Source organism: Amia ocellicauda, chromosome 23, assembly GCF_036373705.1.
Source record: "Amia ocellicauda isolate fAmiCal2 chromosome 23, fAmiCal2.hap1, whole genome shotgun sequence".
Classification (NCBI taxonomy): domain Eukaryota; kingdom Metazoa; phylum Chordata; class Actinopteri; order Amiiformes; family Amiidae; genus Amia; species Amia ocellicauda.
The window spans coordinates 16423662-16451098 of NC_089872.1; the positions used below are offsets into that span (position 1 = coordinate 16423662).

Below are 27437 nucleotides of genomic sequence, written 5' to 3' on the forward strand. Positions count from 1 at the left end.
TAGTGCTTGGGAAATATGCTGAAACAAAGTTTCGTACTTTCAACTTCATTCTATTAGAATTCAATTTAAATAAATCATTTATACAATACCAGAAGGAGTGCTTTTATGTTAAAAATAAACTCAACCTAATAAGCAAAGAAACATGCGATCCCCAGTGCTTTGAAAACAACATAATACGCAGCGCCTTGTCAAGGCCCCCACAATACCGGACACAACAAGCTGCTGCCAGATATCCTCCAAAAGAAAAATAGCATTCAAGCAGTATTCTGCCTCACCTATACCCGCTACTTTCCTCAGCAAACAGGCTTCCACACACTCATCCTAATTACTCCTATGCTGTCCTCTCCCCCTCAGTCATTTGTATCTAGAGGTTAACTTCTATGCCTACGCAGGGCTGGACATTGCCTCAGTCCTCCTTGGCAAACTCTTGGGGAGTTTTGTGTTCGACTCATCTAGATGTAGTAACTCAGCTAGATTTAATAGTAGGGTAAACACAGATATCACAAATTTGGTAGTCTTGTATTGTCTACTGCTTGTGATCTGCCATATCTCTCTGCTCCCTGGGGGCTTTCAGTATTACATGTATAAAATATACCCTGTGATTGCTACCAGTGATTGGAGGTATCCTTAATATTTAATCCATATATATGCATAAGAGCACTCTTAATGCAAATGTGCATAGATTAAAACACTCATAAGAGTAATTAATTAATTAATCTTATTAAATAAAGAGCATAACAAATCAGACTAACACGTTTAAAGGCAGCCATTGTAATATGTCACTCTCCTGTCCACAGGGAATATCACTATGCATTTTTGGGGAATGCAATGTTGTTTTTTGATAACTTAATTATATTTCATTAAATAATAGAAAGAAAACATGTAGCCTCATTAAAAAACAGTAATGCTTATTTTTACTGTGAGTAAACAGCATAGGACACAATAGATGGACAATGTGTCAAAAACAACAAAGGATGGAAGCAGAACAACCCAGAATGTAACCATCACATTCTGAATCATGTGAAAGTAATGTTCAGACTGTACAATGCACTAGTTAGAGCTCATCTGGATACTGTGGACAGTTCTGGGCTCCACACTTCAAGAAAGATATCGCTGCTCTAGAGGCAGTTCAGAGGAGAGCAACCAGACTTATTCCAGGTCTGAAGGGAATGTCCTACTGAGAGACTGAGGACCTGAACCTTTTCACCCTGGAACAGAGGAGACTACATGGGGACTTGATCCAAGTCTTCAAAATCATGAAGGGCATCGACCACATCAAACCAGAGGAGCTTTTCCAGATCAGCAGGGACACACGCACCCGGGGACTGTGGGCTTTAAGGCATTCAAGACAGAAAACAGGAGACACTTCTTCACACAGAGAGGCGTCACAATCTGAACAAACTCCCCAGCGATGTGGCTGAAGCTGAAAGTTTGGGAGCATCTAAAAATACACAGGATAGGATTCTTGGATCACTGAGTTATTAATGGACACCAAACGAGCACAATGGGGTGAATGGCCCCCTCTCCTTTGTAAACTTTCCTATGCTCTTATGTTGGGCCAAATGACCTTCTCTCATTTGTAAACTATTTTAGAAATTTCTTGAATGTTGCCAACAAACACAACATGTCATTTTAATTTCAGCAGTTTCTGAAGAGACTGAGGGAACTGGATTTCCTTCACTACCCAGCTTAAATTCAATTTATTTTAACTGCAGTGGAAGTTTTAAAAAAAAGAAACATCCAACGCGTTTGCTGCTAAGGGAGCGTATAAATCAGGACGTTTACAGCTTACCTGGCACGAGTTGTGTTCGATTTGTAGCTCTTGCTTGCTCTGGATGGGTTTCAAAGAGACAGAAAGTTGAGAAGTCTGGACAGCAGTTTGGATCTCTCTCATGTTCTCTCACACAAAGCAAATCACAAACAGATGGCATTTATTTCAAGTAAGGAAACTTCACATTGAGACACAAGCATTTAGTATGCACAATAGCATCCTCTAGGCAAAGGCGGCACACTCCTGTCAAGACCTGCCAGTGAGAGCGGTATTTTTTTTCTAAAAACAAAACTAGACAGATTCCTTTTCAAAAAGGGCAGTCTTACATAAATCTTAAAAATACAACTAACAACTTTACTTGTATTAAACAATGACAAAGTATTGTATTCTAGTATAATCAATTCTAAAATAAATGTTGTCTAATTGAGAATGAAAAACACCTCAAGGGACAAATTCAAATGAAAAACTTGAGTTTCAGAAATCTATGGCCACTTACCTTCATGCTGGTGACTGAGTTTGAGTTCCTTCTTGGTGGTGTCTGGAGTGTGTCAACTGTAGGTTTGTATGCTACATGTTCCCTATACATTATTCTTTTAATTGAAATCTATATCTATCTGTCCCTCAAATAGAAATATCTGAAATTGGAAAATGTTGATCAAGTTAAGCTTAAATTAGTGACACACATGAAGTTAGGAATGGTCTTCCAGTTACATTTATTATAGAGTATAATAATAAAACTACCCAATACAAATGTATAATGATTATAAGTTTGCTGTTAAGGTTAATTTGTATTCTAGTATAAAGCAAAGCTATTGATGTTTAAAGTATGTAGTTAGCTTATTGATGTAATAACAGTTGGGAAACACTGCTCTGGAGAAATTAATTGGCGTTTGATGATGCTAGAATAAGACCCCCCACCCACTGTCTTACCGATTTGCATGTGCAGAATATAGAGCATTCTTCTTACACATGCAACATGCCTGTCTGTCACAAGATAAAGACACACATCTTCCACAATCAACTGTTTTCTTTCTAATGCAATAAAAATGAGTTTAAAGCAATTTCCTTCCTTTAAAATTAGTTGGTGATAGCAGTGAGCACACACTATTGCATCTGTGCCAAATATCTTCACTGCTGCTTCTCTTTAAGATGAAAATGTACAAAATGACAGCTAAAGCAATCCATAGCAAGGACTTTACATTTTAACAATTTCATGAGAAGAAACCATCCATTTTAAATCTAATTTATAGCCACCAGAAAGAGGTGTAATTTTGTTTCAGAGAGGTATCACACGTTGTAGTTGACTCACTGTGAAATTATTCAAATTGGTTTTATCTGTCCAAAGCTGGATTTGATACACATCTGAAACAAGCAACCATTTTTTAGCATACAAATAAATGGACAGTTTCAAAGATTTTTGCTCCTGTGTAGCATTTGTTCTGCTTCTTTCAATCTCCAAACGCCATCAAGCACAGCAAAATTGAAACTACAATTGTTATAGACATTAAAGAACAAAAATGCTTTGAATATGAATCCTTTTCATGTTGTGTTTGTGTATTCTTCTAAAACAACATTCTGTATAAAGCTTTGGCATGAGGCTAGGAGGAAATAGTTTGTTGTCAGTAACAATTGCCCCCGCCTTATAATACATGCTGTACTTGATTTTATTTTATATTGAAACCATTAATAGCACCATGCTCTTCCATTCTCAGTTTGTTTATTGTTTGGTCCCTTTTTGAACTCTATGCAAAAGTATCTGCAGTGGTATATATTAGATGAGCACTCTTATCAGATGCAAAATACATTTCTGTCCATCGGTGTATTGAAAATATGTATCTACAATTTACCGGTTTAATATTGTGCCTTCATGCTCGAGGAAAACACAGTGTCAGGCTATGTTTGTTAAAACCTCCAAATTCTCTGGAAAATGATTGTTACAGGTAGCAAGTGGTTTCCATTGAGCACTGAAATACGTCTCACACCCCTCGGTTTAATTCATGGTGAATAGACATCGATCAAAACGTCAGCTAAACAAGAATAACCAGAAAGCCAAAGGTGACTGCTTTTCATGCATTTTCTTTCATAGACATATATAAATGCATACACACACATTGCTATTCAGATCTCCTCCCTACCTCTTCACAACAGGAAGCAGCCTGCCTTCCTGCTTTATCAAGGCAGGGATCCCCTCATGTGGGGCGCAGTTCGTAAGGTGCACCCCACTAATTTGGCATTTCTGGTGGCTGTTCCCTACACCTCATCCCGCATCACAATTCACATACACATACACGTACACACATACAGTATACACATACACAACACACACATTTTTCTGTATCATATACAATGGGTGAGCAATATGCAAATTATCAAAGCTAGTCTTTATTATAACAAGTTTTCTTTGCATTGTATTAATGAAAATTACAAAATAGTTATTACAATGATTTCGTAATACTGTTGATCTAAAACTATAAACTCCATAAGCTTTGCAAACCAAAACCTGTCTACAATCTCAGTCTATACATTCGGATTTTCCTGTAATGTGGTTAAGCTCACATCTATTTTATAGAATTATAATAATAATAAAAAAACACATCACACAAATAGTATGAATTCTCAGGTCATTAGCGTTGAAGCCAGTGTGATGGACTATATTACGAAATTGCACAAAAATGAGTAAAGAACGATCTGGTATGAAAGGACTGTCATTAGATATAGGCGGAATATTTAGTATATCACTACACATCTATAACCCACTTCTACAGATAAAGGAGAACTAGATATTGCTTTAAAACTGCAAAATTTGAGATGAATAAAATTACAGTATATCATGAGGGATTAAAACTGTTAGTCTGACAAATATTTTTTTTTAAAACTACAGTGCAAAACATGACAGTGCAGAACATTGTGACACACTGAATTCAGTATTATTGTGAAGTATCCTAAATGGATACTGTTGTTAGTATTGTTTCATATTTATATCAGTCCATTAAGTTTTACTGAGATGTTTGCATCATTTATAATATATTAAGCAAGTCATGTGATAAGTAGGGGCTTTACAGTTCTTCATATATCTGCCATTTAAATTAGCATTTCCATCATTCCCACAATCTTCTAACTGATGAGAGAAAAGCTTAATTCAGAAAGAAAAGGGATCTCATTACTTTGTCAAGGAAAATTGAATAGACCTTTACTGTGGCTTGCATTAGCATCATTTCCCTCCGTGTTGCTCATCTCTACATGCGTCAGATTGTCCTGTTTCAGCACCAGCACGGGGGTCCAATAACTGGTCTTACCACTGTCTGTCCCCGTGCAATACTCAGATGTGGGTCTCCCTAAGTTCCATTTTAATTTGAGATGAGTTAAATGTGGACACAGTCGATCCTTCTGTACCTAGAGTGGACTTCTGGTCTTGGTCTCCGTCTTCCCTTTCTATAATTTGAAGGAGTTCATTGGTAGGGCTGTCCTTTTCCGGGATCGTTTCCTTGCCGAGCTTTTGGTTCGCGAGGCTTTTGCTGCCGTCTGTCCTTCTGAATCCCGAACCTGTATTGGTAAGCTAGGAAGGTACAAAAGAAAGTAAAGGGCTTTTCCTTGAGGCAATACTGTTGAAGGGAGTAGTTATAACCATATACACAACCAATGTACAACGGACAACTGGATAAACAGACCGATAAAAATACATTTTCAGTTTTCATTTGGGGAAAATTGACCTAAGGGTAATTAGGTTCATACTTTTTCCATTAGAGGGATATATTTCAAGATATCCCTTGGAAAAGAATTAATCACAGAATGATGGAAATTCAATTTGTGGCGCAGGACTGCACGCCAATCAAGGTTCATAGCTGATAATTGTAGAGCAGCTAAAATTTCCTGGAACGCATTACCAATGCACTGTATACGTCTGGGCACAGATGGCACAGATGCAAATGACGATCACATTCTTGAATATTTGCTCAGATATACAATATACGATCAAATAAACAATGAACCCATTTCAGGAAGAACTGAAGGGTACAACATAAAACAAAGCAGTAAGAATTCCAGTTAAAAAAATGATTAAAACCCAAGACAGCTGTGCTTCCCTTTGTTTATTATGCCTCAATTTTAACATATGAATATATTTGTTAGGCCCACAATATGTAAACAAATGACTGCCTTGATAACAGATAAAGATAAGAAGCAATCAAGAAAATGGAAATTTAAATGCAAAATATTGACAACCAAAAAATAATACAGCTTTCATTTAAATTAAATTAAATTAAATATTACATCTTGCTTGGGGACAAAAGGGAGATTTTCAATTGAATTTCAAAGCTCAAAATCCTTGCGATATCAATTATAAAATCATATTTGCTTTACCTCTTTGGAGCTGAGAGCTTCATTTTCATGGATCGTCACTATAGGGTGCGGAGGCTTTATGGGATGGGGGGCAAAAAAGATAACAAAAATTTAACTAATGTAGTGACCTTTCAAATGATCTCCTTAAATTAATCAAAATTAAAACCACAGACCAGCATCAAAGTATCAAAAAATCTGTTCAGGGAAATTGCTGTAAATCAAGGTCAAGGAATTAATAAATTAATGAGTCAGAAATGAGTATTAATTATAATTTCAGCTTTTAAGTGAAATTAAAGGAAGGTAGGTGTTCCATACAAAGAATGATGAGAATAAATCATTTAAAATTCCATTACAATTACAAATTAAGCTTTGGAACTTTTTCCTGATTAAATATTTTTCCCCCAGAAGATGAATTTTGTATCATCAACAGCATATTTTCCTATATTCTTACATTAAAATGTATAAATAAATAAAAATGTAAATGCCATTAACCTCATGTGGCTTTTCTGTGACCCAGACTAAACATCTAATGGCTTAAACCTTCAACTTGTTTTGCATAATCCATCTTTTTAAAATAAAAAAAGGAAAAAGGTTTAATTGTGCTCTCTTTGACATTGAAGTCAAATTTGCATAATAGTTTCACCTCCTTTTGACAACAGATCAGTTCACATTCTGAGCATGTCTAAAGTTGGTGAATATATGTGAACTGAAGCAAAACAAAACACAAACTTTTCATTGGCTTGTCTGAGCAGAGGTCATTAAAAGTAGTATGGCAACTTTGAAGGCACTGCGGATAAAAACAAACAAAAGCGTGCATTTGCAATCAAAATAGATCATCCAAAACTGAGCTTCATAATGTGAAAACTTACACCTCATTGTCTTAAATATATTACATATCACAGACCATAAGAGTTTTTCAGCCCTATGATTAATCTCAGTGACAATAGGAGGACAAACATTTGATGATTTACTAGCTTCTTGTGTCACATCTCCATCTGACATAACAATTTTATTACTTTTGCCAATTCACTACAAAAGAAAATAATCTGAAATACATGTAGACCCAGGAAGATAAGATTACTTTTCAAACTTTCAATGGGGAGGATCTACAATAGAATGGAGGCCAAGAAGGTGAAATGAATTTGATTCATTTTTGCAGTGTGACGTCCCGTGTCATTCTTAAGTAATGCTTCGTGCATGAGAGACTGCAAAATCACAATTTCGAAGAACAACATACTCTGTTCCACCTCTCATGATTTTAAACTACATTAAAGTACACCTTTCAAGCCAATATCACACTAATCTTCCATTGTCAGGGCTAACTATTGCTATTAGAGTGTAATACATTTACATTGGGATCGTTACTGGATAAAATTGAGCATGACTTTTAAAGCACTCCCTCTGACAACTCACAAATCCACGGATTTCAATCATTCCCTTCAAAGAACTGGTTAAATACTAAAATGCAGTGTTTCAAGAACCTACCCATCAATGCGAGACCCAGAATGATAGACCCTTACTTCTGAGTTTAATATTTCCCTGACTGAAAAATATGATAATGTTTCTGACTCATTTCTTTTTTGGCTTTGGGTATATTAATTTGCATTGAAATTACTGTGACAGTGTCATAAATCATTGTGTCATTGATGCTTCCTCATTTGTGTCCTATGTGTGGCATTATGTTTAATCAATCAAGAACTAAACCACAGTTAAAACAACAACAACAACAACTAACTTCAATGAGTTTTTCCCAGCTGCAACAGACTGGAAAGTTAAAACAGCAGGCGTAATAGGAAAAGCTCTGCTGATTCAAAAGAGAGAGATGATGCAGCATGGAGGAGTTGTGTTCATAGGCGAGACACCCCCAGAGGCCTCTCTGCTGAAGACAAAGGGTTATCTAAGGTAATTACATGTCACTGCTGAGGAGACCCCAGGAAATAAACCTTGAGAACAGGTTGTGTTCATTGCTCAAAGATAGACATCGCTGCTTTATTCACGGACAACCGCCCCAGTGCTTTTACAACACAAGGAAGCATCAAGAGAGAAGTCAGTTTAGCAACAATGGAGGCAATACTATCTTCTATCACTAAGCTGTCACTTGACCAGGAAAATAAATAAATCAAACCCATTCAGAGATAAAAGGGTCACCTTGTAACGGATATGCAATTACCAGTTCCAGTCTCCCTTTTTTGAGTTCATAATTTGAATGACCGAGATTAGAGATTAAGGCCTTGATTACATTTCTCACTTCACCCTGCAGTCCACATTGCAATCTAATTCTCACATCTCAATTCGCTTCTGGAAAATGTTGAGTTGGTGGTAATTAGAGCAATATGAAAACACAACAGGGACCTGACAAGAGACTGCATTATAAAAACCTGCCACTATATTCTGAGTTAGTTATTGTATTGTTTTGTGATGGCTCTGAAAATGAGGGTGTTGTCATAATTAAGTTGTTTACACTTATACATGGGGATGCAAAACCAATTCAATTGTTGATCGTGGAACTGGGATGATAATTGGTTGGTTGTGCCCCCTGCTGGGCCATTGTGTGTGTGTTGCGTATTCATGCTCTTCAGTAATTTTTAAGCCATTAAATCCAGGTGATTTTTGGGCTTTAAGCATTTTTCAATACCCCCGAATCTCTATGTGGAAATATAATATCATTGAATCAGGGTAAAGCTGGAAACTCAAAACTGTGTTGTTGAGCAAGACAGTATATAAAAATGAGTCACTAGCATTCAAAAGATCACAGTATGACAGTTAGCCGCTATGAAATCTGAGTCATGCATGGCAGCCCCATTCTGTAGCATAGTCAATTCATTGAAGGTCCATTAACTATCAAAGAATAATTAACAAAGGGGGAGGTCACATGTTTTGCAGCCTACTTCACAGATCCGCCGCATAGAATAAATTGATAATATAAATGCTGCCTGTACTCACTGACATGAACATTAAAGGAGCTCACTCCCTGTGATGCGCTGAAAATATGCCTCTGATTCCAGATTGACTTCTGTGAGCCACAGGGTCTTTTTTGACATTCTCCAAAACGCATGTAAACCTGATAATACAAATCGCTGAGGTGGAGGGCTGTTGACTACCAACACTCCCTCCTCAGAAACCCACACCTCGCCCCTGAGGAGTTGCTTCTTTACATCGCAAACAGCTGCCCGTCATGCCTCAGCCCCGTGCCTGTCAGATCTGCTCAGACACACACGGCCAGCTCGGTGCCCGCGTTGGAAATCCATCTGCCCCTCGGCCTCCAGAGACTGCAGGTTCAGATCTCAACCAAAACACCAGTCTGCCTGCCAGCGGGAAGCACAAACACTAAATAGGAACCCGGAGCTTCAAATAACAACAAAGACATGAGCGCAGGGTCTTCATTTCTCCAAGCATGACCCCGCAACAGGGAAGGCCTCGGTTTACTAGTGTACACCTTCACCTTTAGTCCGAGAATTGGTTAACTCAGAATATAGAATATAGAATATATAATGCAGTAAAGTTGGGTCAAGGACTTCTTATTTTATTTTAAGCAGCAGAAACTTATCGCACTTATCTAAATCAAACACAATCCTCTGTAACGCTCAAATAAAATGGTAACTCCCAGTGGTATACAACAGAATATATTTAAAACTTTTTTTGTTTTATTTTTCCGGAACAGCAGCTTAAACTTAAAAACCTGCATATATTAAAACACAACTATTTCAAGAGCACTGAAGCACTGTTTTCCCCTAAAGATACAACTAGTAATAGTAGGTTACCATTCAGATAAATATGGCATAATCATTAAGATAGGAAAAAAAAAAAATTATTCAAGTGGGTACAATTTCAATTTTTCCTTTAAAAAAAAAAAATGCAGTCATTCCAGGGGCAAGTTCATCGTTTAATCAGTTCCACAATGATGGACTATGAAAGCCATATATTTTAAAGACACTGAATAAACGCCTCTTGGCTGTGAAAGAGATGATGCATTATTATAATTATTCCAGTTTCTCTACAATTGCTTTCTTGTTATCTGTGTGCTGTCAGCGTTGATAGTAATGCAAAAAAGTCCTGGAAAAACTAGCTATAGCTGGGGAAAGAAAGCTAATTTTATAAGAACATTTTTCTTTTCTTGTGTCTTGGATACTTAAAGATCTGTAATAAGATATCATAACATTATTTTTTAAAATCCTTCATTTTGAACATGTTCCACAAGCCCACCTGTTGTGTCAAACTTTTAAGGGTGAAGCTTTCACCACAATCATATATAATCATGTCTCAGTTTGAACCTGAATCTAAACCCCACATCATCATTTAAGTGTGAGTCATTTGTTTAAACAATCTTTCTTGAGTCATCAGATACAATTAAAACACTTTCATGCTACTGCTGCAATTACAAACTACATCTCGCCAACAATCAATTGTTAGTGATGTCTTGTTCATATATATTACATCAGCACTTCTGCAGAAAAACTACAGAAATAAAAAGTTCAAAGTGGGAGAATGCGGATCTTCACACACAGTCATCTGCTTACCTTGTTGTACAATGTTCCCAGACACAGAGGGAGATTAGTGTGGTGGTTAGGTGGAATAAACGAAGGCAAGTGAATATATGGTCCAATATATTGTTCATGAGGAAAAGACAACGGGTTTAACAGGGAGATTCTCCCTGGGAACAAGACGTTCTGGTACAGGTGATGTTGGAAGGACGGATGAGAGACAATGGAAGTCAGGAATGAGGACGGCAGAGACAGCCGCTGTTAGTAGGGAAATAAGAAAAGCAGGATTATCCAGGCAGATAATGGCAGGGTTAAAGTTACTTCACACAATGGGGAGTAAATCTAAATACAAACTTGTATGTATACCGACAAGAAACAGAACACCCACAAACACATTCACATACACACAATACAGAAGTGCTGATTTAATAGACTGAGTTTGAATCTCCGTTTTAACCTATTCATTTATTGTAATTATATATGTATATTATGCATGCCAGCCATGTCACGTGTAAATGAAGAGCAATGATTCAAACTGTTATTGTTCATCCTGTCTGAAACAAACAGAATTTCCCTGGAGGTCCCTGAACTTCCTTTAGCCTCATATTTTAATTCCCCTCCAACCCCAATGTGAATATCTGCAACTGGTTTATTTTATAGATGAAAGGCTAGATGATTGCAGACCTGCCTTCTGAATTATCTGCGGTGCAACAGCCTTCAAAAATAGATACATTTGATGAGAATTGGGAAGGGGAATCTCAGCCATGGATTTCCCAGCTTTAAAGGTATATTGAGCAGCAGGACTCGCACTGACAGAAGAGTGACAGATGATGGACTCATGGCAGTGCTCCAAAAGCTGGTGTAGCATCTGCTGGGTTCATTACTTTGGTGTGTTAGTGTTTCCAGTTGATAGCACTAGTATTTGAAGTGGTATCCTTTTAATAATTTCCTCCGTTGTGAATAAATTGATTCCCTGGTGAGTTGCCGCCTGTAAATCAGGCTTTTTTCTATAATGGACTACAACAAACTTACCTCCAGATTTCTACAGGTTCCCCCTCTTTAGGGCCTAAGCTATTCGGAAAAGGTGCTCTTGGAATTTTCTGAGGAGGTTTGAATTTAATCCATTGCTGCGATCAGTTTCTAAAATACTCTGCTCCCAAATTCTAACAGGGAATTTAGCCAGCAAAACTCTTTTCTGTATTTCCTCGACTCTCATATATATTCGCTCTACTAAAGCTAAACAAGAGCCCCTAACAGGTTACAAATGAATGATGAGCAGACTCGGGTGGGAGCTACAGTGCATCAGATATGCTTATAATAAGCCGTCTTGGTTTTACAGAGATCCAGCTGATTAAATTCCAGATGCTGAAGGAAATTACCTAAACGAAAAGAGCTGTGACTCTGCTACAGAAAACTTAGACCTCCATTGCTGCCAATCGTTGTTGCTCAGACACTAAAATGCGTCCACATGACATACGTGTCCGTATTTCTGACGGCTGAAACTGTACAAGTAAATCAAGTCTGTGAATTAATGTCTTGGATTTAATTAGCAGCAAAACGCTCAGTTGGAAACCAAATACTGAACATCAAACCTAATGTAATGTTCCCAAATGTTAATTTTTTTATTCAAATTTGAATTCATATTTACAGGTTTGTTTTTTGTATTTTGGTCTAATTAGGCCATGTCTTACAAGTGATATTTTACTTTCTCAGCCTGCAAGTACTTATCTATGTTTGTTTTTTTGTTTTGCTATACAGAAATGTAATTTTCACAGTATCTGCTGGTTATCAGAAATTAAGGGGTTTAAAAAACGATTTAAATGCCAATACAAATCGTGATAACACAATTAAGGGTGCATATGTATGGGGACATATTAAACTCATTTGGTCAAAAGGGGGCGCTAATCCATTTACTGCTTGCTCTCCAGCACCCTGATGGGTCTCTTCAGGACAAATGTCAGCTGTAGATTTGAATGAAGAGGGAATGAAAACGGAGAGAAGATATCACACAGCCTTAGCAGTGCCCCCCAGTGGCACAATCTGTAAGCCTGCCCGTCAGTCCACTATCGCGCGTGGATGTTACATTTCAGAGTCAAAAGCTACAGAAACATGAAGTCATGTATGGATTCCTATTTTAAAATGTGTTCTTTTAAATGAAAATTATAAAAAGATTGAAGGAAAATAAAATCCCTCCGGTGGAAATAGGATCCAATGAGGAAAACATCAGACTTAGCCACATAGTAACCCCCAAGCACAACAGGGAATATTAATAAAGGCTTGATACTATCTACAATAAAGGGCAGCCATCCTAGTCACATTAAAAGCAAATATTAAAAGGGACCACACTACTGCTAATACACTACCTTGTTTTGAAGTGTCTGTATGCGTACCTTTTGAAGTTCACCATCTGACAGCTCCTCGAGATATTGCCTGAAGGGGTTGGCACGGTACTCTTCTTCTTCTTCTTCTTCTTCTGGTAATCTTGGAGTAACGGACACAGGCCGTATAACTCCAGGTTTGGTCTACATCATTTGAAAATAAATAAATGGAAATACTCTGGCACACCAGAAAACAAACACAATTTAATTCCGTAATATACCCAAACCATTCTCAGGTGTTTAGCTTTTACTGGACAAAAGCAGATCTTAAGTGTAAAAGTATTTAATGTAAAAAAAAAACTGTCAGTCTTCCTGTCAAATTCATTTGTAAAAGAAAGAAATGAAGCTACTCACCAATTGTCTCTCAGTAGGCCCAGGTGGTAACAGATGGAAAGTAGCCTATGAGAATAACAAAAGTAGAAAAAGTTAATCTTGTCGCCTAATTTGTACTTTGAATATATATATTCACACTAAACAACATGTGCATTGTCACATTATTACTCCTATCCCATTCATAGAGCACTAGGTTTAGAATTCAGAAAATCGCTTCTAGCACACCACCAGAATTTTTCCTCCAAATGTTTTTGTAATACAAATGCATTTCAGTTCAAGACACATAATGGATTGTGACAGTGTTTTGTGGGAGGTTTTCCGCTTTATTTATAAACCATGAAATCTGTCTGGATGAGAATTAGATTGAATTCCGTTTCTTATCATCAAGAGCACAGACGTTTTCTCTACAACTTCTGTATTACAAAATCCTCCAATTGTGAAAATAGCTAATAAATCCAAAATCACCAATTCAGAATTCCATGACAGTTAAAATGAATGAAGACAGACTCACATATTTAGTCTCTCGTCCTGCAGACCTGGGCAGGGTTGTGACACGCTAGGGAGAGATTATAGTGGAGTTAAAATGTGAAAGTTTGTATTAGTGGAAGAGGGGGTAAATAATATCAGGGTAAACAGGTATATCAAACTGCATTGTATAGAAGCCACATCAAACGTATGTGAAACGTATTGCCATCTTCACAGTTCATACGTATATAGGGAACACAAATATTTAAGTATATTGTTCAACTAATATAAACTGCTTCCTGAGCAAAATACTCAAAAGTACATACACAATGGTGGGGATCACATCTTGTCAATTTTATTTATTTATGTATTTATTTTAAAGAAGATATTAAAGTCCCTGTATCACAGGCTTAGATAACTTTGGGTAATCAATGATTTAATCTCCTCTGGGGGCCTATCATAACAGAGAAAAACGAAATACTGAGTAAAATATTCTTATTTACACTATGAAGACTCTTCAAAATGATAATGTATTAAAATAATTTGCAGTCCCAATCCCTAAACACAACAGCCGTAGCCACCAAGGGTTAGCTGCTTTGGAGATGCACTTGTAACAATATGGCTCATTAATATGTTACAAGTATCCTTTTCAAAGTACGTGCTCTCTCTACTGGCTCTATCTGTGTCACAAGTGATATGACTTATACGCACAATTGCAGCAGCCAAGACCTGCCACATCAAGTGTAATCTTCACGTTGAGCGAGAAGGTTCTCAGTTATCTCTTTAGAGAAAGACATTCAGACATCGGTTTCGAAGTATTTTCCCGCACAGCTGGAAGTTTCAGCATGTGGGATTTTTCAGTATTAAATTTGCTTTTTAGTTTTGCAAGGTCATAATCCAGGCTAATGCACTCTTATTTCCCAAGAGAGTGGCTAATTAAATGGACTTATTGTGAATAAAATAAAAACATTGTGTTTATAGGTTGAAAGCTAAGTGAAACCCAAGATATACCACTCTGATGAATCATTAAATTGGCAGCTTTTTGGTAGTTCTTATTGTTCACAGCTGTTACACTGACTATATACACTACCGGTCAAAAGTTTTAGCAGTTTAATGTCTCAGTGTACTCTGAAATTAAAGCACAGAACAAATAAACAAATTGGGAATAAAAAAGTCTACTCATCAAAACAAGACCATCCATGTTTTGGTAGAAGCAACACACGTAAAGAGATCAAAATGTCAAAACTGTTTAGTGTACTAATACACAACGATTTTACATAATTGGATCTGAACTTCTCTGTGTTTGATAGAACATCAAATAATATATACTGGATTAATCGTTAGGTTGTTCTGAACAAAACAAGCCTATTTGCAAAGAGATGCGATCGAAACTGAGTGATCTGTGACCATCTGAATGAGACCCCCCCCGCCCCCAGGAGCAGACTGTGCGTATCCCCCCGGGCTCTGAATGATGGCAAGGACACGGAAACTGTAAATCGGATGTGTTTGAGAATGAAACGCACTGGTAGCCCAGAGAATAAGCTTTCAAACCATGTGCACATTGTAGGAATATAGTGTAACTTCTATGCACAGGATCTGCGTGTAACACTGACAAATAATGCTTAAGAGGGTGTAGTAACAGTATATAACTCTGAAATGTACATTATTGTTCAGTTTTTAGTAACCTAAACTTTTTTTTTTTAACCTCTGGCAGTTAACCGCTTACCTTTGTACTGGACTTGAACTGCTTCATACAAACTGAAAAAATGGGGGTGTTCTAAAACTTTTGACCGGTAGTGTATATATAAAGTATATTGATTGGAGTATTTGTATTTATCTGAAAGTGGTCTCCTACACAGAGTAAATACACAGCAAGCTGAGACAAGGCACAGACATGCATTTGAAAGATGAAACACCATGCTTTACATACTTTTGGTGCATCGGTGTCCACTAATTTCTGCAAGGACATGGGAGCGGATTGTGACCGACGCTGAAAAATGACAAGTGAAGTATTGAGAAATAAAGTTGTGAAGAAAAATGCAAGGCACACACACACGTGAAGTTCTCGTTACCATTGGCAGGGGCTCGTCTAAAACCTGATCGATGGCAGCGTACAGTTCAGCAGATTGTTGCCTGAGTTCTGCCGGCGAACACATCTGTAGTAAGAGACAGTAGCTGGAATTGCTGCTAAATTAAATTAAATGAAACCCCCCAGAATAAATGAAACGCACTGAAAGATTTGCACTGTACCTCTGCATGGGTCTCGGTCACACTGCCGTCTCCTGTTGCTTCTGGCAAGATCTGTCTTTCTACCTCTTCATCTATAGCCTATAATAAATAAATTAAAAAAATGAGTGGTTTGATTGACAGCCTGTAATAGCTGTCAAAATTCAGTTTTGCAGAATACATGGACTCCTGATTTCTGTGTAGTTTATAATAAGTAATAATTTAATAAATGTTATGGTGGTATGTTTGCATTGGGAGGAGAATGAGTTTTTCATACAAAATAAACTTCAAAGGGTTGTTGCTCATTTGAGATTTAATTTGTTTTCCCCTTTCTTGACATATCCATTCATCTGGGAAACATTTGTGTACGTTTAGGGATATAGTTTTCCAATGATGAGGTACAGACTTGGACAACTGAACAGATTATTACATGCCTTCATTTTTAGGTTTCAAATCCATGCCTTGCCTTTTTTGACACTTTGACAGTGATTGCAGCACAAACTGCAGATCAAATGAAAAGTACAGCTGCAGTATCTGGCATCTGGTAAACTGTTCATACTACCAAAGCAGAGTGCAGCACATTAGAAACACAAAATGATGTGGCCTTGTTTGACAAATGACCCAACACTGCCATTAATACACATCAAGTAATTTTTCTTTATGAGAAGCACCTTTTCCTCAGAACAGGAAACAGTCTCCTTGGGATCATGAACATTTTCTGTCAAAAAAATGCTTCTCAGAATATGTATATGTACACAGAATATATATATTATTATTTTTGAAGGATCAAGAGCTTTCCTTAGCAACAGACTGCATAAAAGCAGACCTCGCTCATTGGTTTTGTCCTGCCAGTAAAGCACTGACCTGTTGCTCCAGGAGAAGTGTATTTGTAGGAATAGCTGCAAAGGCCTTGTAGCTTGATTTGATTTTGTATTGCTAGAATTGTAAGATAGGAGAAAGAAAAAAAATGAAAGAGGGAAACACAATGAGTGATAATATTTAATTTTCCCCAAGTAATCATGTAAATACAATTTTATTGCAATTAAATGCAATTTTCCTGATCATGATTTAAATAATGTGCCAGATTGCATTTTATTCTGACAAATAAATATGATTAAACAAATACGAGTCAGAATAGAAAGCACATAGATAATGGTACCCTGGCAACTGCAATCACTGGTGTTCTACTAAAAATAGAGACAGAATTTGTCATAATTGAAAGATGTATAACAATGTGTATTTGCTGCAGGAGTGGCCATGGAGTGGGCAGTTTCCACTTGACAAGAATCATGCACGGGTCATGCAATCACGCTGCGGGCCAACGTGCACAGTACCTTTCTCATTCTAGTCTCACTTTCAATGGGAGAGGATGAGAGCTCTGAAGTCCCACACCTCGGGGTCGGAGAGGGTATTGAGGAAGAGGAGAGAGAAGGTGATGGGGTAGACTCAGCAAAGTCACGTGTCGGGGAGGGTGAGAGCATTAAGCGGTTGGGGGTGGGGATGGGAGAGAGCGAGATTGACCTGGGCGAGAGAGACCGAGGAGAGCAGGGAGAAAGGGAAGTAGAAAATGGTGGTGGGGATGGAGAGAGTGTGTGAACCAAGCAGCTGGGACTATGTCTGTCTACAGATAAATGAATTCCATTTGCGCTTTGCAAAGGATACGCTGGGCAAGGTTCACTGTAGCTTGGCGCCCGAGAAATAGTAACTCTTGGTGTGGGTGAGGGCACAGGGTGCGTTTCTGAGGGACAGCTGGAGAAGGAACTGAATATAGGAGATATGGTGTTAAGTGTAGAATAGGGGGAGCACAGAGTGATGGGATTAGGAGCTGGTGAGAGAGGGGGTGCTGGACTAGCTGTAGGACTGGGGTAGGATGAGAAAGAGGGGCAGTTCTGAAGTGGGGGAACGAGATTTTTGGCAGGTTCAGGGGATTGACTCAGTGGATGCTCCAGCACACACAACGGTATTGACTCTGTAGAGGTAGGGGATGGAGGAGGTGTGAGACAATTCAAGGATGGTGATGTGGGCGTACGCACTAGAGGGGGTGAACTGCCAGACGGCATTTCTGTTGGGGACTGTGATCGGGATACCTCAAGAGAGACGGACGTCAAGCTTGAGGTAACAGAGCAGACATTCAAAGATGACAGACTTGCCGGACTATGAGGCCAGGAAGGGGAGAATGGCCTTTGCTCTGATATGTGTGGGAGATAACCCTTCCTTAGTATGGCAGTGAGGAGTGAAAGCTGCGATGGTGGAGGCCTGTGCCATGAACGTCCTAACGTAGCGCTTGGTGACATGTAGCCGGGTGTGAGTCTGTGGGGAGCAGGAGACAAACAGTGAGGTGGGGTTTGTAGCAGACTTGAGCCAGACGCTAAAGATTGGCGCTTGACTTTGACTATCGTTGGCGTAAATGCACCCGATCTGACCGAAGAGCAAGGAGAAACCGTACGGGAGAGAGAGGCTTGGGATCCTTCGGAGGACAATAAATGTAAAGCAGACCAGCTTTTCGCTCTGTCCGAGTCCGTGGATAGAATCGATTCTTTCGAGGACATTGGAGAAAAAAATCTTTCCATGACCAGGTGACTAGGGAAGCGATCTGAAATCTGAGGCCTTATCTCACATTTGCCAAAACGCTGGCCAGAAAAGAGACTGGAGTGTATTTTAGCAGTGAGAGACGTGTGAAGACACGGCTGAAGTATGGATTTCTGTTCGTTAGCAAGTGTGTCCGACGCAGTGGATTCATGTTTTGTATTCAAATGATTTGAGTCGAGTCCTGCATTCTCTTTACAGACTGTAATTGGAGGAGCGGTAAGTTGGGCTGGGGTCATGTGAGCAGCAGGAGAATTGAACTGAGAAGAAAAGAAAGATGGGAAAAAGTTCAGCATGTTTTCTGTTTTAAATCAGATTGTTACCATAGTTTTCTTATTTATATAATAAATTGCAAGAAGGGTGAATCATAGTCATAGTTATGTAATGGGCAAGAAAGATGATTTTGTTGTCATGGTTACTGGTGATTCAATAAAGCACCATCTGGAAGTGAAGGTCATGAGATCAATGCACAAGCAATCCATTTACTGAACTCAACGCAAACCACTGAAATTCACTTAACTGTCACTTCAGACCTGATAAAACCCACTTTGGTTCAAACATTTTATCCGGAAACTGCTCTAAAGGTAATAATTTGAGTTTCACAGGATAATCTAGGGGCTTATTAAATGGTCAGTTAATGGTGAAGAAAGCTCCTTTACCATCACTGTGGACATGAAACCTTGAAAAGTAACTTTTATTTACAAAAAATATGAATCCTAATTACTTGTTAGCAAGCTCATCCAAGTCAACCTAGCCAATAACATTGAACACCTGCAGGTGGTAATATCTCAGCTCCAGGTTTACCTTGGCCACATTTTATTATTGTCTGTCTTCGGCTGTGTCTGTGTGCTTCTGTGATGCGCCCTCGGGAACAAAAATCAATACTTTTCTCACCTGAACTTGAGCCCCCTGTTTCTTAGAGTCATCGCCTTGAGTCCCTGCAGTGTGATGTTTTTCACGATGATCTCCTTCCCCTTCATCAGAGTCGCCCACATACACAATCTCTGCCTTGAAAACACCATCTTCCACCATCGTCTCTTCAGTTGCCTTTCCTCTGGATAAGCCTAAATACTGATATAAGCAGAATGGTTATATTTTCTAATTCCATACACATATAGATATAATTTGCTCCAGTACATAATTTGCTGACATACTGTAGGATTGTATATATTATTATATTACATACAGACGGGTGACAAATTAAAGGAAAAAAAAAAAAAAAAAGTGTGTCAGTAAGGTGTTGGGCACCATGAGCCACCAGAACAGCTTCAATGTTCTTGGCCCCGGTTCTACAAGTCTCTGGACTCTACTGGAGGGATGGACACCATTCTTCCAAAAGATATTCCCTCATTTGGGGTTTTGATGATGGTGGTGGAGAGAGCTGTCTAAAACATCGGTCCAAAATCTCCCATAGGTGTTCAATTGGGTTGAGATCTGGTGACTGCAAAGGCCATAGCATATGATTCACATTATTTTCATACTCATCACACCATTCAGTGAGCCCTCGTGCCCTGTGGATGGGGCATTGTCATCCTGGAAGAGACCACTCCCATCAGGATAGAAACGTGTCACCATAGGATAAAGGTGATCACTCAGAATGACTTTGTAATGATTTGCAGTGACCAAGCCAGGGGTTCCCAATGTCTGGTGATTGGGGTATAATTTCCGGAGGTTGCATGCGATGGGGGGCCACAGTAGAAAATGAACCACTGATGAAAACTAAATATGTCCCAAATCATACCTTTTTATTTCCTATACATTTCTGTTAGGGAACATTTATGGCATTTAATTGTTGCTTTATTATTTCCCCCCAAATGACATGTGCAATTTGTAATAGAACATTTTCAGAAAGTGTAAAAATGTAGTAAAGGTTCAGAAAAGGAGGGGTTGGCTTTGAGGGGCCGCACCAAACATCCTTGAGGGCTGCGTTTGCTCCCCAAGCCACACTTTGGGAACCTCTGCTCTAAGGGACAAGTGGACCCAAACCATGCCAGGAAAATGCCCCCCCCAACATAACAGAGCTTCCGGACCCCCTCACTGTAGGCAGTCAGGCCTGTATGGTTCTCTTGGCGTCGCCCACTTGTCAAGAACACTAGCCAGTTGAGCGTCTTTGTGACTGAAGCTCCTGCCATTGCAATGCCTGCTCAGTATTTTCATACATGCCACAGAGCATGATAGGATGTTAATTGCTTAATTGTATCATGCAGTACACCTGTTTGGAGGCATCTGCATTCGTTATGTTCCTCCACTCATTTATTCAGGTTTTTCCTTTAATTTGGCACCAGTCTGTATGTACATACATTGTGAAGCATTTCTAAAATACGTGGTCATTTTTTCATCCAAGTAAGGCAATAGATGTGATGCAACATCTTTTACTAACTTATGCATAGTCTCTTATTAATTCTAAATATATGAATCATTTAATGTTATTGGAAAGGAATTAATATTTCACTAGATTCCTCCCTTAAGTGAATAAGTTCACTGTATCATCTTGCTGATCAAATAAAAAATGAATTATGGAAATTTCCATTTATAAAACATCTTTTGAATTTTGATGTGCTGATAATTGAAAACTACATAGCATCAGAACATTCGATTTAAAATCTAAATTAACTGATGAAACCTGTTTTCCTAAAGTTATATAAAGCAGTTATATAAACTATATTCTGATATACTAATACTTATTTTGTTTGTTCACTTTTAGATGTATTTCAATATTATTTGCAAAATGCTCACTGTATTTTACAGTTTTACTTAACTCTTATGGTATTTTACGATATCTTGTATGTATGTGGGAAAAATAAAATGTAGTCACATTAAAGATTAAATGTATCCTACCTCATGTGACCTGCCCGAAGGTTGTCCGTTATCTCCTCTCGGGATTACCTGAGCTTTAATCGGTAGTCTCCTGACTGCAGGTATGAATGTGAATGACAGAAGCTTGGTCGTGGGTGTTTTTGATCGAACCTGTATTTGATTTAATGGAAAAACACTTTTATAAACGTACAGAGTTTTACAAAACAAACTTGGCAAAACGAAAATACTGATGAAGAAACTATCATTAGCAATGTCATACTGGTAGTCAGCTGAAGTCCTAACAAAAGGAACCTACCTACACATCATTATGATATATAATTCATATACAAGATTATCCTAATTGCAGTTGCTAAGCACAGTATTTTCACTTTCAAATATAGGGCTATCATGATCCAGTTCTAACAGGTAACATTTTAAAATGGGAAACTGACAGTATTCCTGATGATATTATATAATGGTATCACTTGAGGGTTTCTAATTAGTTTACAGCAAGGGTACAGCAAGAGAAGAGAATCATCCCTAGTGCTTCCCAAGTACCAACTGACTCCAAGAAAAACATCCTGTATCCACAGGGGCTGAGCCAAGGCTAAATTCAGAACTGCTGTAACAGATAGTTAAACCACACCCTCGTTAGCCATTCTATCATGCTACTCATTGCTTGTATTATTTAAAAATAAACTGGACTTACAAGTATATTAAACATTTGCACGCCAACAGCCTCTCAAACTTTGTGTATAAGAGGAAAAAGTATTTTCTATGGATAGTGACATGAGTAATGCACAACTCTCGGATAATTAGTTTCCTGCTGCTAATACATTTTGTGTAGGCAAAAAAGCAATCATACAAAAAAGAAATAACCTTTACATTTTCCAAAAAATAAATAAAAAAACTTAAAAAGTGAAAGTATTTAAATATAATGAAGTGACTGCTGAAAATCCAGGGAAGAAAGTAAGTTGCTACAAAAGCAGACTTCTCTGCAAGTAGAAGTTACTGCCCTAAGTCGCATTAAACAAAGTTCAGGTTGACATTATACATTGGAAAGAGTTACATTAACCTTTCTATAGACAGATTCTTCACTGTTCCATTTTAATATGGTCTCTCAGTTAATTACAGTCATTCAAGCTCAGATAGGGGCCAATTTAAACACGAGAGAAATGTGTTGACAATATATATTGAGACAACAACAGACACATTATCTGCAACTTGGGGAATGCTTACCACGACGAAAGCTATCGAGAAGTTACCCTATGTGGTACAAAATACCATTCAATTTGTATTAGCTGTCAAGCAGGCAATGTAAAACTCAAGCTTATCGCACACTTTCTCTCTTTCTCTGCAGTTGAATTAGAGGTATTATCCTTTATTGTCATGAGTGGAGAGATGGAGAGGCAAACAGACAACAGATGAATAGACAGACCGGCAGACAGACTAGATAGATTATAAATGTGAACAAATATGCTACTTCTAATGCCAAACAATCTGAAATGAGTTTTACCTTAAACGTGCTATAGGAATTCAGCTTTAAAGTACCGAAAATAGGCACAAAAGAGGAATCCGGCGTTGTGCTATTCCAAATTGCTTCAAGGGACTGAGCACGAGAGGAATGTGTCAGAACAGACGCTTGATTCAAGGTCTAGGAGTAGGAGTACAGAAACATCCTATTCATGTTTAAATTTCATGTTTAAATGGACAAAAAATGACCGTTGCTAGATGCAACTAATAGAAAACATCTTCCAGGAAAATGTTAAGACTTTAAAATATTTATGAAGCTTTCATTGTTTTAAGAATTAAAGTAAATTAAAGTTTAAGTAATTAAATAAAGAAGAATCTCATCATCAAAATAACATTGCGTAGTTAAAAAGTAACATACGTATAGAATTTTCAAAATAGCTTCTATATGTGCATGCATTATACCAGTTCCAAAACATGATAATCTATGAGAAAGGCCTTGAAACATTTCCCAAAATTAATTTACATACAAAATATCTTACTTGAATCTGTGTTAAGAAATTAGTCTGCCTGCAGAAAATTGCAAAAAGGCAAACATAAATTTCAGTTCATTTGCATTTGGTCTAATTAGACAATTAAGCTGTCTATTCAGGGAGCACGTCAACTCGTCCCAAAAAAAAACATTTTAGGGAGGGCCACTACATATATTAAGGAGATTTATAATACCTGTCAGTCCAGGAAATATGTAAAATAAAATGCATTTGGAAGAGAAGGTTTTGAGAAAATTAATTGATAAGAACTAGAATGGTGTGCAGTTCAGTGCAAACATAAAATCAGTCATGGAGATCAATTATATTGTCACTCAGTCTTTTAGGTATATGGTGCCATAGTGAGACAGCATTGTGCATAACAGCAGATGACAAAGAAAATGCCTTCATAACGAGTTACAAAATGTATAACAGAATACAATACACCAAACCTCACTTCAGCAATGGCAGTTCAGAAGCATCATAAGTTATATCATTGCTCAAAATCTTTCAATTTCAGATGTTGGTTTGGCAGTTCTTTTCTTGAACTCTCCTGGTATAGCACTAGCTTCACATTTGTCTTTGTATAATGCATGGAAATCGTTTAACAATGGTCTACATGTTGAACATATTAAAATTGAAATGATTAAATTATGAAGGAGGGATAGGTTTTTCCTAACTTTGTACCAATTAGCAATTAAGTGTCTGTTCTGGGACAACGCCAGCCTTATTCCGCTGAGGGAAAGTGAACACTGAGAAGTCGAGACAGACGGGCCTACAAAGGGCCGTTAGTTATTTTGATTACAAAGAACAGTTTGCTCTTTTAGCTGAAGGCATGAACACTATGTGTATCATTTTGTTCAATAAAGAACAAGGCCGTCCATGTCGTTTTTTGAGACATTAATGATGCATACATTCAGCAGAATAAAAAAGCACTGTGTAGGACAGGATATATTTACTTTCAGCAACAAATTGGTTGCCGTATAAAATACACACACATATCACCTTTCAATTTAGAATCCAATTTGAAAGGTTACACAGTTTAATATTAACTTTACGAGATGAATCCACAGTTTCTAATGCATCCCAGTGGCTCCTCCAAACAGTCTTTTCACTTGGAAGTGCATGAATTGAAATACATAACCCTCTAAAGACCATCAGTATTGAGCAGGGATGTCCTTTGAACCATGCGTTTACCGTCAGTTCCCCATATGTTCATCCACACCCATCTGGGTCTGTCTCTGTAGCTACAGTAACATGCAAAGCAGCAGATAAACAAACTGTTGGATGAAGCTGAAGGTTACAGCAGGCATTTCCCAACTACCAGTAAGTACGGCCCACTTGGATGTTTAATTGCTGTGAATCGCATTGGGGTCAGGCCTTCTCTGCAGATCAAATTTCCAACAGGGGAGTATATCCTATCCTCCCACCAGACCGCTGATCTGACCATCGTGTTTTCAGCCTCTGCACAGTGATCTACCATCACTATTTTATACCTAACAGCTAAGTACTCACAAACTCTAGTTGTTATCCTCAATGGAATATAAAAAAAAGACAACTGCCTTGACATTTACGATTCCGATATATAACCCACCCTCTACATCGCCCAAAGCAGCAGCACAAGACTGTCTACCTTAGATTTCAGTTTCTGTTCCCCTTTTTGTTTTGTTTTTCGTCCAGTGTATATTGTGACAGGGCCCTTTGCTTGCGTAGCCTAATTTTGCGCTCTGTTTGTAATCGCACTCAGCTGGCACAGCAATAAGAGGCAATTTGTTGGGCATGTATGACGGCAATGAATTTGTTACTGCGCTAAATCAGAAAAAAAAGTGAATAACAAATTTCATCCAACATTAGCAAATATGTAAATGTGTCGCATTTGCTGGATTTCATAAATGCTGAGTTCCATTTTGCAGATTAGTTTCAGATGATACCCACCATATAAAATGATCTGCTCCTCCGTAACTATTCATGCTCTAAAGTGTGACATATTATATCCTCATAGGTAGCTGAGTTTTCAATCATTTTGTGTCACATTCTAGAAAAACCCCTTTCCTCTGGATTTTCTTTGATGTCAATAAATATTATTGCTGGTTTAAATTGTATTAAAAATCCATTTAAAAACAAAAAAACATTATTTAACATTGTACATTTCAATAGTTCCCAGGCACTACATGTCCGGTGTCATGTCCTAGGGCTATTTCCAGTGGGACGCCATTAACTGACCAAAGGTTAGAAGAGAAAAAAATATCCTAGTACCCAATGCCATTTGAGCTTGACACCAGAATCACCTTACTTAACTTTATTTCACACAACAAGCGTTTTGACAGGTGATAAACAGTGTCAACACACTCTAAAATGCCTTTTAAATTCAGCAATAAATACAGCAACTAAACCATTGTTTCGACATACTTTTGTTCCCAATTATACCAGATAAATAGGAACAGTGAAGCAAGCTTGGATAGGTTTCAAAATCTTTAATTCATATCAAACCTTGTAGCAGGTAATTTCAATTACCTCCTTTATCAAAGCTTGATTAATCCAAAGAGCTCCACAAAATTATCTGAATTAATAATGACGCACAATCCTCACAGTTGGGAGCAGAGGAGGAATTATGGGTGCACAAAGATAATTAAAATATAGGAACATATAAATGTGCTCAATGTTCGCAACAAAGTAAAAGTCTCCATGTTCAACAATAATAAACAATAGGTTCACAGCCATAAATATACCATCTAGCTGAAATGGTGTATGACAATTGCTAAACCACATCATTATAAAGCTTCATGCAAAATAACTAAATGACCAGCAAAACAGAAGTGGTATTGTTCTTAGGCTGATTTCTAATACACAATGTTTTCCTCTGCATTTGACTCGGATGCAGAGTCCACCCGATATATATAATGTAGTAGATTTTTTCATAATGGCCAAATCCCAGATGCATGCGTGTACAATACTGTATAATAGGAAACTGTAGTAATACTTGGTATTCACAAATAGTGGCATCACAATTCACAAATTATTTAAAGGAATTATTATTATTATTATTATTTAAAGATTTCTGTTCTATCCTTGCCTCTTTGAAATACAAAGACAAAAAAGTAAATGCACAGTAGTGTAAACCATAAACAAGATTGAGAAGCAATCCCGTCAAAGCTGTCTCCTCACAAGGTCTCATATTAAGCAGCCAGATTTATCAAAAAGATTTAACAAACAAAAAGTTACGAGTGCAAAAAGCATGTTAAATCATAGCACCAAGAGCCCCTTTAAAGCCTCAAGGTCACCCGCTTACAGGGATACATCAATCGAGGCCCCAGCTCCTGTGTTGTAGCAGCTGTTCTGTTGTCCCCTCACAACATTACAAACAATTTAATTCTGTTCAATGTGCTCTCACCGTCTGGCGGTCCTCCTCCGTAACATGCATGAAACTCTCTTGCTTTTCCATCTCCATGTCCCTGAAGCAACAGTGGTACTCCAGTGAAATTGAGTTTCCATCTACATGCTGGAATTCATAGCACTTTTCAACTTCTTAGACTGAAGTCTATCATGCAGCCCCAGTGATAACACCAGCGTAGTGGAGGTTTCCATTTATAGATACACAAAAGCCACAAATAGCTCTCAGACTGCAGCCAGCCTGCAATGCACTGATAACAATAATAATTGCAGTATCATCAGACCCGGATAACTCTGACGACTGCTTTTCAGCACTCACTAAGAGGTCAGGTTTTCTACCTATTCAAACGCTGAAGTCCTTCAGAGATTCAGTCAGCATTGAAAGCACTGAAGGTATGCAAAGTCTTTCTCCAAGAAAGTGGCTTCATTCATAAGATCCTAGCACTATGAAGTCCACAAATTGGTCAGATTGTATCTTCGTCCTAGTAGAAAATGGGATGTCCCTTCGTTTTTAAATTTTATTTCTGGAGCCATTAAACTTGCTTACACCTGCTATGAATACCATATGGATGCTTTCCTGGTAATGGGAATTCTTAATTTACTTAAAGGCCTACCATGAGATCATCACTACAGATTAATGTCATGGTTTTTCGTTAAGTTCTCATCTGCAGCCAAA

At 37.9% G+C, this 27437-nt stretch overlaps 1 protein-coding gene across 5 annotated transcripts; it reads right to left on the reverse strand.

Moving 5' to 3' along the window:
• Window positions 1-4133: 4133 nt before the first annotated feature.
• Window positions 4134-26927, reverse strand: mlip (muscular LMNA-interacting protein). Of its 5 annotated transcripts, none has more exons than XM_066696938.1 (13): window positions 26763-26927; window positions 21417-21545; window positions 19473-19649; window positions 17327-18838; window positions 16857-16928; window positions 16017-16094; window positions 15839-15922; window positions 15697-15756; window positions 13813-13857; window positions 13323-13367; window positions 12981-13112; window positions 6131-6184; window positions 4134-5327 (listed from the first exon to the last, which is right to left on the reverse strand). In XM_066696938.1, the coding sequence occupies exons 1-13, from the start codon at window positions 26817-26819 to the stop codon at window positions 5091-5093; spliced, it is 2682 nt and encodes an 893-aa protein (XP_066553035.1). In that variant the 5' UTR covers window positions 26820-26927; the 3' UTR covers window positions 4134-5090. The 5 variants fall into 5 exon arrangements, 4 of the variants coding, with proteins under 4 accessions (XP_066553035.1, XP_066553037.1, XP_066553038.1 ...); XM_066696940.1 differs by lacking the exon at window positions 26763-26927 and adding an exon at window positions 22891-22974; XR_010805358.1 differs by having other exon boundaries at window positions 5295-5327; window positions 12981-13071.
• Window positions 26928-27437: the final 510 nt, after the last annotated feature.

What these genes read in the sequence shown, in the direction of transcription:
- mlip (XM_066696938.1), bottom strand. Translation starts at nt 26,819, where the DNA reads ATGGAGATGGAAAAGCAAGAGAGTTTCATGCATGTTACGGAGGAGGAC. An exon ending in AACAGGGGGCTCAAGTTCAG is followed by an intron (nt 18,839 to 19,472) that starts GTGAGAAAAGTA and finishes TTTTCTTCTCAG; the next exon opens with TTCAATTCTCCTGCTGCTCA. An exon ending in CACTTCTCCTGGAGCAACAG is followed by an intron (nt 16,095 to 16,856) that starts GTCAGTGCTTTA and finishes TATTTATTATAG; the next exon opens with GCTATAGATGAAGAGGTAGA.